We start from the raw sequence: 19,108 nt of genomic DNA, 5'->3' as shown, positions 1-19,108 counted from the left end.
AAATTTTTTAACAAAAGTTCTGTTCCATATGGACTGAATTGTGAGGGGAAAAAAAAATCTTTAAAGGTGTTTTCCATTAAAATAATAATGAAAAGCATAAGTAAAACATTAAGGAAATAAATTTATAAATAGCAGCAGACTAGACATTCCCAGTGTGTGAGCAAAAGCCCCTATAATTTTCTGTAACAGATTCCAGTTTTACTTGACATTCTCTCTCCTGAGAAGTGGTACAGGATCCTGCTTTTCTGAAGGATACCTGTTATGTTATAAGGTACACCTGTTATGTTATAAAGTAAGAATGGCATCAGAAAGATGGCAAAGCATTACTACAGAAAACAGCAATGCCGGCAGATTTCAGTAGTACCTAGGAAAGTAGTATGAAAAGATCCTCAGATTGGTTCTCATTTAGTTGCTTGACTTTTCCATTACACAGAGGAGTAAACAGGAAAGGATTTTGGCTTAAGAGCAGGTTTGTTTTCCCTTTCTCACAACGGAAAGAATGAATAGAAGATCAAGGTGGGGATAAGTCTTTCTACACAGACTAACAAGACAGGGAGAATCCAGTTTGTATACAGTATTAAAGCACTTTTTGCATGTTTAGTCAAGACCAGAAGCTATGGACTGTATTATCTCTCATATTTATTCTGTTTGTGCATGATGATGCCTAGGTTATATATTCAGGGGCACAGCAGATTCCTATCTCTAGCATGTTGAAAATTGTTGACTATTCATTACACTGTTACAAGTTTTGTGCAACAAGGAAACTCCTTGGCTTGCAAAATCTTAGTGTGTTCCCAAACAGAAGTTTCTTTGTGTACAACGGTAGATGTTCCAAATATTGCACGATGCTAATTTGAGGCCAAAGGCCTCTGTTTCATAACAAACCCTGAGTGCTGTTACTTGTGACTAAAAACTGCTAAAAGTCTCAGGTTACCTTCTAGAGCTGTGTTTTAGATAGAATGAGAAATAATCTGTGCAAGAGGTAACTGAGTATCTTTCAGAGCTCTTAAGCAAGTTTTGTACTTTTTTTCAATCAGGTCAGCTTGTTTATTTAAGTGCAAAAAAAATTTTAAGAGCAAATGAGAAAACACAGATGTCAACCAGCATGTTCAATTTCTGATTTCAAAGTGGTAGAGCCTTTATATTGTGCATAAATCTGTGTTTCATGTCAGCACTGCACTACAGAGTGTTCTAGAGTGAGGAATGGAAGACGGGTCTTGTTATCCATTATGTTTCCTTCTCTGGTCACAGCACTGTGGAGAAACACACTTTTGAAAATAAATAAAGTGACTATAGGCACTATAGGCAGAATGTAATTTATTTGAATTGAAATTCAGCCACTAGTCAAAGGATAAACAACAATGCACTTTTTAATGAAGAATAGTAAGTTTTCCACTTTGCATCTTATCCAGAAGTAATGCAAAACCTTGACAGCACTGGCCTTACTCAAAAGGCAAAGTAATGCCTTAAAAGGAATGGTGACAGCACCTGTCTCCTTTTAGCTGTTTCTTACAGTGGTGCCTCTCACTGTCCCTGAATTTTATATTTTGCCCTGTTCTTAGCTGCTTTCCATAAAACATTTCACCTCAGTGTACATGCAGATACACCACAGTGTAGAATTCCTCAGTACCCCACTGCCACTCTGACATTTTCCTTGAATTTTCTGTTTCCTTCTCCCTTGTTGGAGTCTTGACACCCTGAGAGAGATGTCCCCTAGAACTGTCATACACATTGTGTATATACCCTTACCTCCTAGATTTAATTTTATTGAAGATATGCTGCTTCTCCTCTGTATTATATTCTGACCAATTGCTATTCAAAGGAATATTCCTCTTCCATTTTAAGAGCATTTATAAAATACCTAGTCATTTTGTTCTGTTTAGATGTCTTTAAAAGCATAGGGGTTTGTGTGGTTATTTTCTTTCTTTTTTCTGTAAATGTGATTTTATGGCAGAGAGGAATATTTGAAAAACTATAATAATGCACTGATTTGCATGTAACTAATTTCATGCTGTGTCTACAAAGTGGATACTTTGTTATCTTGTTCCCATGAGTAACCTCCTCACTTTTTCAATGTGTCTTGGTCTAGGAATCTTCCAGAATACTCTCTCTAATTTACAGCAGAGGCTTTAAGTGTCAAATGCTACCTTTATGAATTAATTTACATTACAAGTTGTACATTAGCTGTACAACCATTAGTTGTAAATTGCAAGAGAATATTAGATGATGGTCTGCTTATCCCAAAGAAACTATACCTGCAAGATGACAAGGAATACAACTGACCTTCTCACAGCACTCTTCACTGAAAACCTTGCACAAGGATGGTTGTAGTGTGGCATCTTGACAGATCACCTAAATGATTCACTCAGTGTGACCTCAAGGCCTTACCTACTGATATTATTCTCTAAGTATACAGAGTACAAAAAGTGTCCTCAGGCTTTTGTCTAACGGGAAAAACCTCTTCCTATCTGCTCATCACATCCTCCAGCAAAGACCCTACATTTAGGTCAGCTTCTGATCATATAGGTAACGCAAGAAAGAATCTGCTTCTGCTAGAAGGTAATTCTCACTCAACTAGTGCTTCAGATCAAATCACTGATCCCAGGAAACTGACCATACTAATAATCATTACTGATACGCGTAGTTAATGTTACACTTGCATACCCACCAAATTCTGAAAAATACGCTTGAAATATTCAGCTAAAGTGCTTTAAAATGTGACTTCTACTTTATCTAAAAACCACACCGTCCCAAAACCAAGCTTGTATGCATAGCAATATTCAGTTTTCCTTTTCTCATCTCAGATCTAAAAGCAAAACCACCCCAATGTGGTTGAGCGAAAATCCCGACAAGTAGAAAATTTACTTGAACCTCCCCAAGTTTCTGGTCATGTGATGTCTCCTGCCTTTCTTCTCTCTCGCAGTCTCTCAGGAAACAGCCGCAGCGGTAGGTGTGCGTGGCAGGGTATAACCTTTCCTACATGTGCATGCCTGCGCACACAAGGAGACATTAACGCTTCTCCGAAGTTTGCAGACATGGAGAAGTACCTGAGGACGGGGGGAGCGGCGCCGGCCAACTGAGGGCAGCCCGGAGAAGGACGCGCGGTGGCTACGAGCGAGGATGTGCATTTGATTCCCTCCTGACTGCAGAGAGGGACGCCCAGGTGAGCTGGGGCACACTTGTGAGGCGATTCATCGGCTGTACGCAGCGAGGCACCGCGGGCGCTCCGCTCCTCCCGGCCCCTCGCCAGCTGCTGGGGAAATGCTGGCGAGAGGAGAGGCTCAGATTACGGGGGTGCGAGATGGGAGGGCTCCGAGATCCGGGAAAGGCTTCTCCGGCCTCGCACGGAGCTCAGCCCGCCCGGCCGGCCGTGCGCGCCCCGGGGCTGCCGGAGCCTCCGCCGCTCCCGCACGTGGGGAGGGCCGCGTGGGGCGGGGCCGCGCTCCCCTCTTGGCGCCTCCACCGGCTCCCTGGCTTGGCTCGGCCGCACGGACGGACTCCGTCCGGCTCCAGACCCGGCCGCAGGCCCGGCCCCAGCCCCGCGGAGCAGCGGCGGCGGCAGGCGCGGCTCCCGCCCGGGTCCCGCCCCGACACCTGCGCGGGGGCGGACGGGGCGCGGCCCCGCGGCACCTACGGGCGCGGCCCCGCCCCCGGCGCCCGCCGCCGCCAATCCGCGCCCGCCGTCCGCCCCCGCCCTACGCCGTTTGCGCAGGCGGCGCCGTTTGCGCAGCGCGCCGTCCGCCGGCGGCCCCCGGTGCTCGGGAGCCCGATGTGACCCGACAGAGAAAATGGCGGCGGCGGCGGGGGATCGCGCCTCGTCATCGGGATTATCCTCGGGCGGCGGCGTGGAGGCGGCCGCCGCCGCCGCCTGCGGGAGCCTGAAAGGCGGCGCGGTGGCCGGGAGCGTCGCCGGGAGCGGCGGGGGACTCTTGCGGGAGGCGGGCGGCGGCAGCCGAGAACAGCGCTCTGACTGGAGACGGAAGCAGCTGCGCAAAGTGCGGAGCGTGGAGCTGGACCGGCTGCCGGAGGCGCCCCTCTTCCTCGCCGCCGCCCCGGCCGCCTCGTCCTCTTCCTCCTCCTCCTCGCCGGAGCCCCCTGAGACGCTGCTGCTGCTCCACTACCTGCCCGGGCCGCCGCGCTCCAGCCCCGCCAGTCCGGCTGCCTCCCCCAGCCGCTGCGCCGAGCTCCTGGAGCCGCTGCCGGCGGGGACGGGCGCCGCCGCGGAGCGGAGGATGGAGCCGTCCCCCGCCGCGAGGTGAGGGGCGCCGGCGGCTGGAGGGGCGGCGAGGGTCGGTCCTGGAGGGCGCTGTGTGACAGCGGCGGCGTCGGGGCTGTTCTCGCGGACGGGGCTCGGGGCGGGCTCCGCCGCCCCGTTCCCCCCGGCCGTGGGAAGTGGCGGATGCGGGGGCGGCAGGAGCGGCCGCGGAGCGCAGCGCTGGGGCGCGGCGAGCAGAGCTCGCCCGCCGCCCGCCTTCCCCCGGGACACCTGGCCCGGGGCTGAGGGAGGGGCACGGCCGGGCCGGGCTGCCCGCAGCTGTCAGCGGTGCGGGGCTGCGCGGGAGCCGAGCCGCGGAGCGGAGCCGCGGGGGGCGGCCCGTGTGGCTGCGGGGTGCGTTTGTGTTCGACTTCTGCCGGAGTCCCGAAAGGCTTTGAAGTGTGAGCTCGGGGCGGCGGCGCGGCCGGGGCCGGATGTGTCAGCAGCCATTGGGGCTCGGGGCGAGCGAGCGCGGTGCGGGGCCGGGGCCGGGCTGCGGGCGGCGGCTGAGCGCCTGCCTTGCGGGCTCCCCAGGCGCTGCCGAGTGCTTTGCTGCAAAACTGAGTAATCGACTTTATTATGTTTTCATTTTCCCCTTCCCCCTCCACCCCACCCCCTGAATTCTCCGAAGTCAGATTTTAATTTGCTGCCTCGCGATAATGCAGAACTGATTTCTTTTAGTAACAAGAGGAAAGACTTTGAAGCATAAATATCCGCACTCTTTTAATAGGGGAAAGTAATTTTGTCGTGGCTTCGTCTAGGTGATAAATTTCAGTGGTTGTACTCAGCGCCCTGGTGTTTGCAGTCTGTCTTTGCCTTCTGTGTGTATTAATTGATAAGTCCATTTTCTTCTGAACTACCAGTATTTTGCCTATTTGCCTATTTATGTTTGCAAGTACTCAGGTTGAAAGCGAACTTATGCCCGTGGTGAAGGAGTTTAAGTACTTTAAAACACATTTCAGCTTTAGCATGTACTCGCTGGGTTTTACTGGTGTATGTGTGTGTAGGCACTGCAGTATGACCATTTAATTTTGGTGTGAAGATGACAATTTCACCTGGATCTCTTGTAAGGTTTTATCTGGTGCGGACTCTAGTTTAAGAACTTAGTTTAAACATCCAGGGACCTATTTTAGTGATGCCTTACAGTTTGGCTAATCATTTAAACCTCATAAAAATATAATTCCTGTTTGGACGTGACTTGTGTTTTCTTTTTAGTCGCATCTTATGTCAGTCAAACCTCAGGAATATTTTTTAAAGGTTGAATTACCATAGGAATACTGTAATAAGAACTGTTTCCTAGACTGATGACTTGTTTATATTTATTCTCAGCAATTCAGATGGATTTTGGCCTGTTCCTAGGGCAGTGTAAAAATACTTCTTATAGTGTGATTGTCCAGATAAGAAATGGCTCTGTACTTACACAAGGATTAGCAGGAAATTGTAGATGTTTTAGGGAAGGGTAATGATGTAGAAGTTCTAGTGAGTGCCTTGTCTTTTTAAAAACTATTAGCACCATCTTTGTTTTTATAAAGTCATGGTATTATAATGTACTGTATATGATAATACAGTTATATCAAGTTTCATGGCTTTCAAGAAAAAAAAATAGCATCAGAATATGTTTAAAGAGGTCGAGTCTCAAGGTGGTAGCAAGTGGAAGTCAGGCTCAGTGTTGGAGGTGCAGGAAGGTCAATGTGTGTCGCATCAGTGCTGAAATGCTGCATCCATCATTGGTAGTTGGTCCCACAGCAGCAATGACAAAGCAGCTGTGGATATATTTTTTTGCCTTTTCACATGGACAATTTTGCTTACTTTTAGGTACCTGCATTTGGCCAAGTGAGTGTATTGAGTGTGTATGCAATTTAAAATACTTGGAAGTGTTTTGTGCTATTTTACTAGGAATGTTAACAAATCTTAGAAAATACCGAATGCCAAAAGCTTTTCTCTTCAGTATTTCAGTGAGTCTACTTTGAGTTTCTTGTAAGAGCACTTGAAAATACATGACAACTTTAACAATGATTGTCCTTCAGAAATACCCATGCATGCTCATGTAGCTCAGTGTGCTGTATTACCAATAAATACATATTAGACCAAGTAGTTTAAATCAAGTTTAGATCAAGTTGTTTAAAAAATTTAAAACATCTATATGGCCTCATTTTAATATTGACTTGTTTCAGCTGGAGGAGAGAGGCTAATTGATATGCGAGTAATAATAATACTCATTAAATTTGTCTGGCCAGCTGTTGCCGAGATATTTATTAAGAGGCAAACTTAAAGGTATAATTTAATGAATGTTTTATGGGGAGGTTTTGAATGCAGTTAGTTGTACTTTACCTGTAAGGATCTACTATTAGTTAGAAGATATATTTGCTCCAAAGTCCCCCTATCAGTCTCTTTGGTATTACAGTTACTTCCTTTTAAATAGATTCTCTGTTTCTCTTTATGCTGGAAGACCTTCTTGATCCTCAAAACGAACCTGAGAAGGGAAACTGACTGCTGTTGAATTATAGATGTAAATATTACTTTTTTCCTTCAAGCTCTCAAGCATTCTGCATGTCGCGCAGTAAAGTGAATATTTTCACTAAAAGCAATGAAGGGTGTAAGCTATCTTACATCACTAAGAGATGAAGGGAGCTGTTTTCCTAGGAATTGCAGCTTCAACATGATAAAGCACTTTAGATCTCTTATCCCATATGTATTGTTTACTGTCAGTATATTGTTTTTGTTTATAACAGGATCCAAATAGCAAATTCATTGATAACTAGTGTGATTTCTTGTAGCATGAGGGAAATCCATGGAGGTAAAGCGCACTTCCTTCTCTGTAAGCTTAACAATATGCTTTGAAAACTTCCAGACCTTAAAGTAATGTTTGTGTCTGAAATTCGTGTAGATGCTTTATTACTTGCTCAAGTACAGAATTAGTTTATATTGCTGTAATCATGTTTTTATAAAAGTGAAAGGAAATAAATGGTGGAGTTCATTTGTGTGCTGTAACCACATACTTTGACTTCCATGAAAATTAGGTGTTTGAAAAGGCATATAGTTCAGCTGCAAGGTAACCCTTATAGATGTTTATACTGTGTTTTGCTGCAGTTGCTGTTTGACTCATGCTAGAGACACCCAAGCCATACTGTAAAACTGAAGTTTTGTCTATATGTACAAGTGTGCTAGTAAAAGCTCATCAGTTTCAGTTCCGTTTATCAATTTGTAGCATCTTTGATGACTTTCAAAGGAGGATGTGAATGCTTTTAACAGGGCACTGTTGTAGTGGGCACAGAAGGAGACCATCTACAGTGACCGCACAGCATGGCCAAGGATTTCTTTTGGCACTGAAATGGCAACTTTCTCTATTCCTGTCAGAATGTAGCTCAGGTAAAAAAAATATAGCTTATTATTGATCTTGGCTAATCCCAGCCAAGGTAAAAAATAATTTTATATTTTATCCAAGTCTCTAATGCTTGATGTTTATAACCATTTGTGTAAATAAGCTACCAGATTTTCTGCTTCCAGTTTGAGCAGATGCTGTGGTGAGAGAAGATTGCCTTTCTACCTGTTCTGTGCTCTGTGGCTTGGGAGCACTTTTGGAAGAGGGTCACCCTCTACTATGTCTGATTTTTATCACTCTTAGTTATTGCAAGTGGTAGGGTTCTGCTTAAATGGTCTGATCTGGTATGGCAGTTTCTTTGTTCCTGTGCAAAGTAAATAGATTGTAACTAACTAATCTGGAGCTTTCTGTCTCATTGGATTTACTGATACTAAAGGTTCAGTCTCTGCTGTCACTCAGTGGAGTTTGAGTACTGCTCTGTGCAATACCTGTGTGTAGACGTGTGCAGTCATATCTTACCCAGAGGTCAAACATGTAGAGCACAAGATTTGAAGACCGGTTTTTCCTTCTATATGATGGATTTGACCTTCACAAGACCTTTTAGTGCACTAACACTGTAAAAAGTAATGGTGCAGCTGTGCAGAGATTTATGCTGCTGCAGGGAAGCATGAGGCAGGAGTAGAAACAAGCATCTGAGGGTGGAATGACTGTGGGAATGCTTCTGTTGGCTTTCACTGGCTTCTAGTACTGATGAAACTTGGCTTAAGCGTGTTTAAAATACAAATAATACATTGCCATGTAGCTGTTTTTTAAACAAACTTGTAAAGCTAGTTTTCAGCAAAAGTGGTGATAAGAGGACGGATCTGGTTTGAGTTCTGAGTTTCTAAGGCTAATCTGAGTGTTCTCAGAGGCTTCTCTGCAGAGACCTGAGGGTCATCTTAATTTACTTTTTATCTGCTGTGCGGTCACTTAAAGCTCTAGAATTACAGTTCATTCTTTTTCTTAAGACATAGTGGACAGAAAGCCTTTTAAAGGTCTTCATTACTTGTCTCTGTATGACTAGGAGAACATGGTTAAGTGGAGAGCTGCTTTCTGTTGCTACCCTCCCTTTTTATCTTTACCCAAAGGCTGAGTGTATTGCCTGCAGGGTTGCTTCCGCTTTCCAGTCTCACACTGCACAAGTAGAACTGGAGTGTTCTGATTGGTGCTGAAGTGTCTTGACTAATTTTTTCCTGTATATTTGGGGTTTTGAGGGGGTTTTGGTTTGGTTTGTTTTCTGTGGGGGGAGGGGTTATGGGTTTTGTGGTTGTTTTTTTTTTTTTTTAGGTCTGTTTCTTGGATTGTAAGTTTTGGGTTTTTTGGTTTTTTTGAGTTTTGTGGGGTTTGTTTGCTTTATTTTGTTGCAGTTGTTTGTTTGTTGATGTGCTTTTAGAAGATCAGTTTTGTTGAATCATGGCTGTAAAATGTCCTGAAAACACAGCAGCTCTATTTACTTGCTACCTAAGAGCAATTTGAAATTGGAAATTACTTACCTTCTGTCTGGAAATGGATGAAACAGTTTTCAAATTGTCTTAATAAAAGGTGCTAGAGGCATCACTCATCACTCCCTCTCTTTTTTGGCTTATTAATGTCCAGTTGTTTTGATAGTGTTCAGCATGTGATGATTGAAGATTTTTTAAGATGTTTTCAGAAAGTGGTTTTTTTTTCTTTAAACTTAAAATGTCATAGAGTATTCCTGTTTGTGAGATTAAACTGTAATTCAAGACAGTCTACCTTTGTTTCACACTGTCTCCATATATTTCATTGGCATCCCTGAAGTGTAAACTATTCAAATTGTTCATAGAAATATAGCATAATACTGTCTGTTCTTATCTCTCTTGTCCTAGTATTCTAATTAGTAGTTATTTGACTGCTAATGTGATTATTATGCTGGACGACTTCAGTTCTTTCCGAGTATTTCCAATCCCACTCTTGGTACTGCAGCTCCTTGTAACTTGTCCAGGGTCACTGTGGAAAGTGGAAATAGTGCTGAGAAGTGATTTGCATCTGCTTGACCTCACTGACATCTGGCCACATCTGACATCTTGTTTTTTAAGCTCTTCCCCATCCTATTCTTGAGCCTCCAATCATCTTGCTTTTAAGCAAACTGAAATGAGTTCTTACTCAGCTGTCAGCAGTGATGATCAGGTACTTTTGGGAGCTGGCAGTTCACCCTCAAAGGCATGCATATATGTGTTTCATTTTGGTAGTTATTTCTCTGAAATACATCTTATAGCCTGATGATTTTTTAAGTCCTGTAGAAACACTGCATTTCTATCTCCAGGACTATTCCTTTTGGATGCTGAAAGAGCTTGGTCTAAATATTTTAAATGCTGAAGGGAAAAAAAAAAACCTCTAACCTTTTGAGAAACAGTTTTGGGGGTTTTTGTACAAATCATTTGTGTGCCTCCCATTCTACTGCAAATAAAATGTCTGCATAATATTATTTTAGTAATTCTTAGTATTCTTTAAAATGGAGGCTTCTAAGCTCAGTGGATGATAATTTTGCCTTCAGATGCGTTAGTGCTGTGCATTTGGAGATGTATGCAGAAATTTAAGTATGTCAAAGGTGTGGTGAAGCTTGCAGTGACATCCAGTTTGCAGTTGGTGTACAGTTTATTGAGCTTGTCAGACTAAGACACTCTAACAGGCTAGTGTTTGTTTACCACCATGGCTAAGACAATATTGTTATTGCTTTGACATGTTTTGCATACTATTTTGTTAGATTATTCCTATAAATAAAACATAGGCAGTGGCTTCTGTAGTTGAGTTCATACTTGAAATGGAAGAGTGAAGAGTTAGTTTTTAATTGTGTGAAGCTGGATGGAGTTATTCTTAAAACTGTACTAATATGCATAAATTTTATTTTTAAAAAGATAATTCAGTAATGACTCCATATAGATACAGAAAATGGCTTCTCCTGTAAAGATAGAATTAACATTGATTTTTGGAGTTTTTAACTGTAAATTCTGCATTGATTTGTAATGAACAGCTTATTACAGTAGGTCTCCTGATCTCTGCAGGCAAATTGAATGTCCCAGCCTGTAGAAAGTGCGAGGGCTTTGGGGTTTCTATTAGGTCTTCCATGGTGTGGAAACTATTTCTATAATGCCCAATAAATGCAGCCAAGCTTTTCAGTGTCTGGCTGCCAGGGGCTGGTCCTGGTTTCTGGCAGGTCACAGTAACCAGGATCACTTGCCTTCTCTTTGAAGCTCCAAGGTTAGGGCTAGGACTCGTGGCCTGGTACGTTCTGCTTCACACAGCCTTGTTTACACACTTCCTCAAATATCTTCCTAAAATTAACTAAAAGTTGGAGTTTGTTCCCTGGAGAAGGATTTACTCTTGAGTGGCAACTGCATGTTTCTTGCCCTTCCCAGAAGCCCTTGGGAGGAAGAGCAGGGATACATGGAAGAGAGATCTTAACAACATGCAGATTGTTCTACATTTGCTTTAAGCCAGTAGTACAAGAAGAGAGAGAAGGAAGTTTCCTGCTTCACCTCCCCTCCAGCCTTGTTGACAAGAAAGCATAAAATGAGATACTTTAAGCCATGCAGAGCTCTGACAGAGAGCAATGTAGGTGGTCTTCAGGACTGTCATTTTAGAAATGTGTTATACCAAACCAATGAGGAAAAGTTTGATCTGCTTGGTTGCTCTTAGTGTGAAGATTGCCATGCACACTGAGTGCCCTTTATTGTGGTGAGAGGGCACATAATAAAATAATAAGTATTTGTGATTAAACTAAGATGTCTTCCATTTTTTCAAAGTTGTAAGGTGTTTTCATGTAAGGATGTGTTCAGCATTGTAAACCAACATATACTGACACACTCAGCAAGCTGAGTGAGGAAAGGTGTGGGTTGGCAAAGTGGTTGACTTAGGAGATTTCTGCCTGGTCATTGCATTTGGCTTATGCTGCATGCCAGCATCTTCCGTTCAGTGTGGTTACTGTTGTCACTCATTTCTGCTATACTGCTGGTAGCAAAGGATTCAATTCTGAAAAAGAATGCTTTTTTCTTGTATGGATACTTCGAAGTCCAATGGGTCCAAGTTAACTCTCTTAGGAATGGAATATATAAGAAAAGTGCTTAGAAAGTACCAGAGTATAATATAAAAAAAAGTCAAGTGTTCCCTGTACCTGAGAAATGCTCATTATTTTAGCCAAAAAGAATTTCTCAGTCTGAGCGTTTTTTTAATTCCACAAAAGAGAAGTCAGGATTTGCAGACTCCTAGACTGTCCTGCAAATCCTGTCTCTTTTCTGCAGTAGAAGATGGACTTCCCTTTCTGAAGAAAAAAAAAAACTGTTGGAAAGGTTTGATCTGAACGTTTCCCTTTGACACGTCCATGAAAAAGGTCTTGATGACATCTCATTCAAATGTTTATTGTCTATTCCAGATAAAACAGCAACAGTAAGTTTCTTTGGCTGCTGCTCTTTGGGATACAGTTTACTAATAATGTTGCAAACCTTTGTGAAACGTGGCATTTCTTAGGAAAACAGTATCTTTAACTAAGCTGAGTATGGTAGTAAATTAAACTATGAACTATGGTAAACTATGGTAGTAAACTAATGAAACTGCTTACTGTTTGTCTTTCTGAACTCACTTGAAGTACAGTTATACTTGATCTTGTAATTCTTATTTATATTGAAAACTTTGAAGTATAGATTAGCTCTTTTATGAAAAGCTAAGTGTACGTATAGTAAGCAGAACAGTGCTACTGTATTGTTTGATTTGTTTTTTAAGTGTGTGGTTAAGTTCCAGCACGTTCAGGTACAACGGTAAACCGTCTTCTTCTGATAAATGTGCTGAAGTGTTTAATTCTCCCTGGTGTCTCAGCAGTAAATTAGTATGCTCTTCTGTTTGCTTGTTCTGACCTGCTCTGAGTTGCATGTTTGTAGCAGCATTTTACAGTTCTGCTGCTGCTAGTGAGGGTGCCCAGCAAAGCCAAGTGGAGAAGGAGAATTGCTCTGACACTTTGAAATCGGCTACATATAAATTGCATTCCTTTATTTTAAAATTGACTGCAAATGAGAATAGAGGTCCAGTGCCAGGGCAAACCACTTGAAGACCCTGGGAATCAAGACTGCAGGGGAGAGCACAGCCAGAACTTTTAGATTTTTGGCTTCCTTTCAGCCTACTGGGTAGACTGTTGAGGAACCAGCAAAGGGAACTAGTAGGAAATCTGCCAGTTTTTAGCATGTAGACAGAGTTCCATAGGAGCTTCATCAAAATATGTCTTTCACTTTTTCTTATTTGACAAATAATATTTTGAAAGTATTTCTTCCCAGGAAGCAGCTTGGCTGTATGCATTAGTATTTCAACTGTATTTAATGTATTTGTATGTGCATTAGTAGTTGAGACCTAAAAAGCCATAAATAGCTAGGACTTAGAAAAAACTCATATTTTAATCTTGCAAATGAGCCTCTAGGATAAACCTTAAACAGTGGTGGAGCCTTATAGGCTTTATTGGTATTCTTTGCAAGCAAGTGTTCACTTTATGTGTATCTACCATATTTGCAATATTGGTACCTTAGCCTGAAATAAAGCAAGACATTTATCCCTAAGTACATGACTCACTAGTGTGGATTTTGTTCAAAACATAAATTCCACTTCAGAGGAAAATCAGCATCTGAATTTACCATTATGCCCACCTTGGAGTTACACATGATTCTGTCAGGGTTCTGAGTAAACTTTCTCTTCTTATCAGCTCTGTGTAGCAGCTGGCAGCAGGATGAAGTTACCGTATCTGTTGTGCTCACAGTGGCTAGGTAAGTTCTCTGCACCTTGTGGCACACAGCTACATAAAGCTTTTTCTAGGACTTGTAAAGTCCTAGCAAGCTGGATTGCCTCTGATGCCTCAGGGACTATGTACCTCTGGTAGAACTTTGGTGGGGAAAAAGAAGGATGCAACATCTGGTTATGTAGTATGTGCTACAAACTGCAAGACCTCCGGGCTGTAACTATCTCTACATAGAAATGTGTGTTTCAATTAGCATGCTCACGTTGCTTTTGCCTAGGCTATGCTGATAGTTTTTGGTGCATACTGATTTGTTAAATATCTAAAACTCATGGGTTTGTCATGATTAAAACCTGGATTGAAAGGGTACAATGTGCAAGTGGTCAAAAGTAAGACGGTGACTGTTTCTTTAATGTACCTAGGACCTGTAGCTATAGTTATACTTACAGAGCTGTAAGATTTTGAAAAAATACTCAGTTTGTTTCATCCAGCTTATTGGGAAATAATTCAGATCTGTACCATTAATGTGAGGGAAAGACTACTGAACAAATTTACCTTCTCTGGTTAACATTGGTACAAAACCTATATTAAGTTTCTCTGATCATAGAGGCAAAAGTGCTAAAGCTCTGATTTGCACAACTAGTAAGTAGGCAAACTGGATTGAAACAACGCCAAAACCAGATGCAGGACTGATTTATACTATAGCAGCATTTTCAGAGGCGTGATGTCATCTGTGCAAAAGAGCTCAACTGGTTATACTACTTAGGACCAACTGTGTTCTGTCTCCCCTCTGTGGGGAGAACACAGCTTGTGTTATGGGAGCGGATGCTTTAGGAAGGGCAGGCCCTTGTTTTCATTAAATATCGTCAGTTAATCTCTGGTTGAGAAGAAACCATTGCCTCCAGATATCAAAATATTTGTGCATCAGACATGATGACAAATTTCTGATTTGGAGGAGGTACGGAATAGGCATATGGATTTTGTGCTATTAACATTTTTTAAACTACTGGATTTTGCTTGAAATCACAAATAATTATGCAAACAAAGTTTTTCAGTGTAGCTATTATTGGGCAAAGTTTTGGCATTTTTTTAACTGTCAGTCTGTCCAGTATTTCTTCATGTTTCTTTATAACCACTTTGGGGGAGGAAAAAACACGCTCTAGAACTTGTTCTTTTTCCACCATTAAGTTCATTTTAGAGAACCAGCATTTCACTTTATCTCCCGAAGGTCCAATGTATGCTTCATTGCATTTCTGAATCTCATTGTGAAAAGACCTGCATTTTGATACTTAAAGGAAATAGGAAATGAGACAATATGGGTCTAGCACTGTTCCTCCCTTTCCATGTTCAAATAAATGGCATGTTTTTATAACTGGGAGGGGATGAAGCTGGCTCTCACAAGGGAAGTGGTTAGTTCTTACCATGGTGATTTTTGATAAGGGTTTGTTGTTATAATTATTTGCACTTGCTAAAATAATCTATAATGACAAGATTTAAAATTCTTAACCCTTTCTGTGTAGCTGCATTGGTCCTTAAGTAGTTGTGAGTGGGCAGCCAAGCCGTAAGAACTGAGAAGTCTGCTCTTCCATATTCATATAGTAGCTTGTTTATAATTTTGTATAGGTGCATGACTGGCTGGCTAATGCTTAACACAGACATACTAAGCAAGTATGGGAAGTATGTTTTCTAAAAGTGGTGACCTTCCCTGTGGAGAGTATTCAGAGTGATACAGGCTGTGTATGCAAATGCCTTTTGGTTTTCCAGGACAGGATTACTTGACAGTGTGTTTTTCACTGCTTCGGGGCTGCAGTGAGCCTTGTTCAAAATGTTTCAAAGGCATGTTTTCCTTCTGATGTCTGCATGGGCTTGGGACTGTCACCCTATGCTTGTCCCAGGTTGCCTGACATTTTAATGTAGCAATCAATTCAATGGGTGACATGAGTCTTCAGCTTTTAGTTCACAGTCAGGTCACTCCAGTACCTAGTAAAAGATTAACTTGTTGAGAAAAGTATTTCCATAAACAGTCCATTAGTAAGTCACAAGGTCACAACTCGTTTCACATGCAGACTTTCCCCCTGCTATAGTTATGCCAGTGTGTTCTGGAAACTAGTTTTTATTTCTGTACTTCTATGTATTATTGTGGTTTCATAATGATTTTAAAAGCACATGCACACCTCCTTAAAGAAGTGAGACTGGGAAAGCTAGTAACTGTGCTATACTTGAGTCGCTGCTGCTGCCATACAAGTTTTCATAGTAAGAAATAAAATTAGTGTGAAATCTTTAGTGATCACAAATGTTTGCCTAATCTTTGAAATTTTATTAAAATTTAATAAGTTATCTGTGTGCTATAGAAAATGTTTTTCTGTTCTCTCTTTTTTAGGCATTTGTCGTGTAAAGGTCTTTCAGAATAGTGTTATTTTGGCTGTAAAATGAGCATATTGCAAATGTGTTTCAGTGGTCATAATTAAACTTTTAAGATGTCTGATCATGTGTTGATTTTACATGAGTTGTTTGTAAACTCTGAATATGTGGAAATGTCATTAAAGTGGAGCACCTTCTAGTTGCAAGAGCTACGGACAGCTTTCCCCCACTTTTTTTCCTTTAAAGGAAAAAAAACTTACATGGTGTTGAAAAGTAAATAAAATGTAATGGGATTATGAAATTGTAAGAATCAGACAAATTCTGGGATAGAAGTATTACTATGTCAAGTTGTTTCAACTGAAGTTGAAAGTCCTTTTAGAGAAGTCATAGCACAGTGGGGTGGTCACAAGTGAAACTCTTTACTCATAAAGCTGCCATGATGCTCAGACTTCTTGGTAATCTTGTTTAATTTGTTGCTGTTTACCATTTCATGTGCTGAATCAGTGCTGGTGAGTTTCTTGGTAGCCCCTCAGAGAATTCAAATTCAGTTGTTGTTACCGATTTCCTTTGTGTGAAAGATACTTCCTGTACAACAAGTGGCATAATTTACCCTTTCTGAATTTGGTTCAGTGAAATCTTGGGGTTTTATTTCCCATATTTTCATGATTTCTGTTACTATCACTTCAAGTCCTAGTTTGTGCTTCTTATGTTTAAGCATGTTGCTTTAAAAAACAACACTGTGTCTTAGGCTGTACTGATTTTTTGTATGGATTCTGATATTACATCATCCAACAGATTATGGAAATGTGGACGACAGAAAACTGAGATTTCACCTATGATTGTGCAAAAACACCCATGAAACTTGAAGGAAAAGTTTATTATGGGAGATGGGACAATCTCATCTTTCCAAATAAAACTTAATGTTCTTGAACACAATTAGCTCTCAATTTTCCTTTCACTTAATTTTGAATAAAGGCAGTCATGGCTGCTGGCAAATGCATGAAATCACTTTAAAATCTGTAGATTGGTCAAATTAATCTAATACAAAAGAGTGAGGAATTTGCTTAAGAAGGAATTAAATAATAAAATACAAGGATAAATACTGTTTTGAACTGTCCAGTTTAGATTTTTACTTTCTGAATATACTTTAACATAATTGTGGATCTAGAGAATTACAGAAATCTGTTCTGGATGAATTTGGCTTCATCAAATCATAAATGGATTAAATGAGCTGGGCCTTACCTGTGGTTTAAGTACTTGCTGGCACTTGAAAAAGGCTCAGAAACCATACCAAAACTTCAAACTAGCAAATTCTTCTTATTCTTCTTGCTTTGGTTTTTTTGTTTGGTTTGTTTGTTTGTTTGTTATATCCAGTTGGATTCTCATTCATTGTAGTCTCATTTTTACTGTGAATGTTTTTCGAAAATAACTGTCATATCCCTTATTCAGTGTTTTGGTTTTTTTTTTTTTTTTTAATAATGGAGTTTTAAAACATGCTATTGTCTTCTATTGCTGCTTTCTAGGTTGATACATTTCTGTCTAAATGTTCATACAGGAAAGCAACCTCATTTTAGTTACTCAATTATTTTTTAAAAAAGTTTTTTTTAATTTATATTTTTAATAGTTTTGAATTTCTCATGTGGGTATTTGATTTATGTGTTCTCTGGAAAGAAATGCCTCTTCTGTTCTATTTTCGTTACTCTGCTGTCTTTAAGTAGAATTGCTTATGAAAGTGAAGGTTGGTTTTGAATACAACTGAAGTACAGATTTAGTTATTTAATTGTGAAGCCTAAATTTGGAAATGGCTTTGGGAGGCTTTACATTTTTTATAAAATGAAATTGCTCCTTGGATACTTTGATATGAATTGGAAAGCTATTTTAGTGTAATTGCAGGGAAGGGAAACAATACAGGAAAATAATCACTAGTAGTCTTGCATCTTTTTCAGAAAGGTAGTGCCCTTTTTTTTCAAAGCTGACAGTGGGAACAAAGCACCGGAAGAGTGACTTTTATCAGCCAGTTTCTCCAAGTGATGTGGTTTATTTGGAGTTGTTAAGGAATGAGTACACCTTATTAAATGTTATTTACATAATTACTTTGAAGTTGGAAGTAGTTAAGAATCTTCCAAGAATAATGAAGAAAATTTGCTTTTCTCAAAATATGTATCTTGCTTAAGGTGCTTTTGGTTAAAAATCTGTGATGAGAGCTGGCTTTCATCCAGCAATTTGATCCAATACATTTTGGTGTTTTGCTTTCTTCTTTTTTTTTTTTTTTTTTTTTAATGGATCAGAATTTGTTGTTCTGTGAAGAATTTGAGATATTCTTTAAATCGAAGTAGAAAATTCAGTCAATTTTAGTTTAACCTTAGAACCCTGAAATGAAATGAAGTGGAAAAGTTATGGAAACCAAATTAAAAGACCCTTGAAAGCACAGAATTCACTTACTGACTCTCTAATTTTAGAGTTTTGTGGTGGTCAAATGTAGCTGAGATTTAATGAGAAACCAATAATGAATTGAAGTAAAACCTCACTGATATGCATTAGTTTCAGAAATTCCGGTTAAAACTATAATGCAGAAAGAGTATCTCAGTGCTGTGAAGTTACTAGGCTTGGAACTTTTAGGTTAGTTGTGAGTGAAATGACAACACTTGCTAACCATCAGTCTGCTGGACCTTTTGTAAGACCAGATGGTTTCTCAGACAGCCTTGAAAATTGTAGTCTGTGTTGGTAAGGATTTGTATCTGCCAGCAGGATGTGGAAAGGAAAGAGTTGGGGCTTGGCTTTACTGAAACTCTGGACCCCTTCAGCATTATCATTTATGGCCTCTTCTTCTGTGTTTGCCTTTGTTGATGTTTCAGGTGTTTTCCATTTGTTTTTCTCCACTGCACTAAACAGTAGGGAGAAAAGGAGGGACAAAATATTTCTATAGTTAAGTTCTGTACTAGATTTTGGGAGGTGGGCTTATGATTCTGGCTTCTTATCTGAAAGCTCAGACAATTGTGCTATGCTTGTTTAAATAAAGTTGTTCTTGTATGTGCAAAATTGTATAGGTAACTTTCAAACATAAGATGTAAAATTAAGTGCATAATCTTTCCTAATTACACCAGTGTTTCAGTTTAAAACTTAATTAAATTTATTGAATTCTCTTTAATAATGTCTATTACCAAGGAGGTCCTGGGAAGTACACACATACTTAAATCCCAACATTAATGCCAGAATACCTCTAATATGTTTTGATTTTATGACAACTTAACAATGTTTCACACTCAAAATTGTGATTTTAATAATCAAATCAAGCAATGAGGGAGCATACATTAGAATATCACAATTTAATTAAAATTTTAATAAATAATTGATGAATATATGGAATGAGAAAAAAATTCAGACAAAGATAACATTTTCT

At 40.5% G+C, this 19,108-nt stretch overlaps 1 protein-coding gene across 3 annotated transcripts in view; it reads left to right on the top strand.

Moving 5' to 3' along the window:
* The first annotated feature begins 3,127 nt into the window (after positions 1-3,127).
* Positions 3,128-19,108, top strand: part of MAP3K1 (mitogen-activated protein kinase kinase kinase 1) — a 58,318-nt gene continuing 42,337 nt past the window's right edge. Inside the window, exon 1 of one of the 3 annotated variants that reach the window (XM_021534326.3) lies at positions 3,128-3,163. Coding sequence is in view for 1 of the 3 variants with exons in the window: in XM_021534325.3 (XP_021390000.2) it covers positions 3,789-4,255 (467 nt within the window). In the remaining 2 variants the exon portion in view is untranslated. Of the gene's footprint in view, positions 3,164-3,773; positions 4,256-4,628; positions 4,657-19,108 lie in introns of those variants that run through there. The other 2 variants (XM_021534325.3, XM_077790126.1) reach the window with 2 other exon arrangements.

Source organism: Lonchura striata, chromosome Z, assembly GCF_046129695.1.
Source record: "Lonchura striata isolate bLonStr1 chromosome Z, bLonStr1.mat, whole genome shotgun sequence".
NCBI classification, from domain to species: domain Eukaryota; kingdom Metazoa; phylum Chordata; class Aves; order Passeriformes; family Estrildidae; genus Lonchura; species Lonchura striata.
This window is presented reverse-complemented; position numbering and strand designations above follow the sequence as displayed.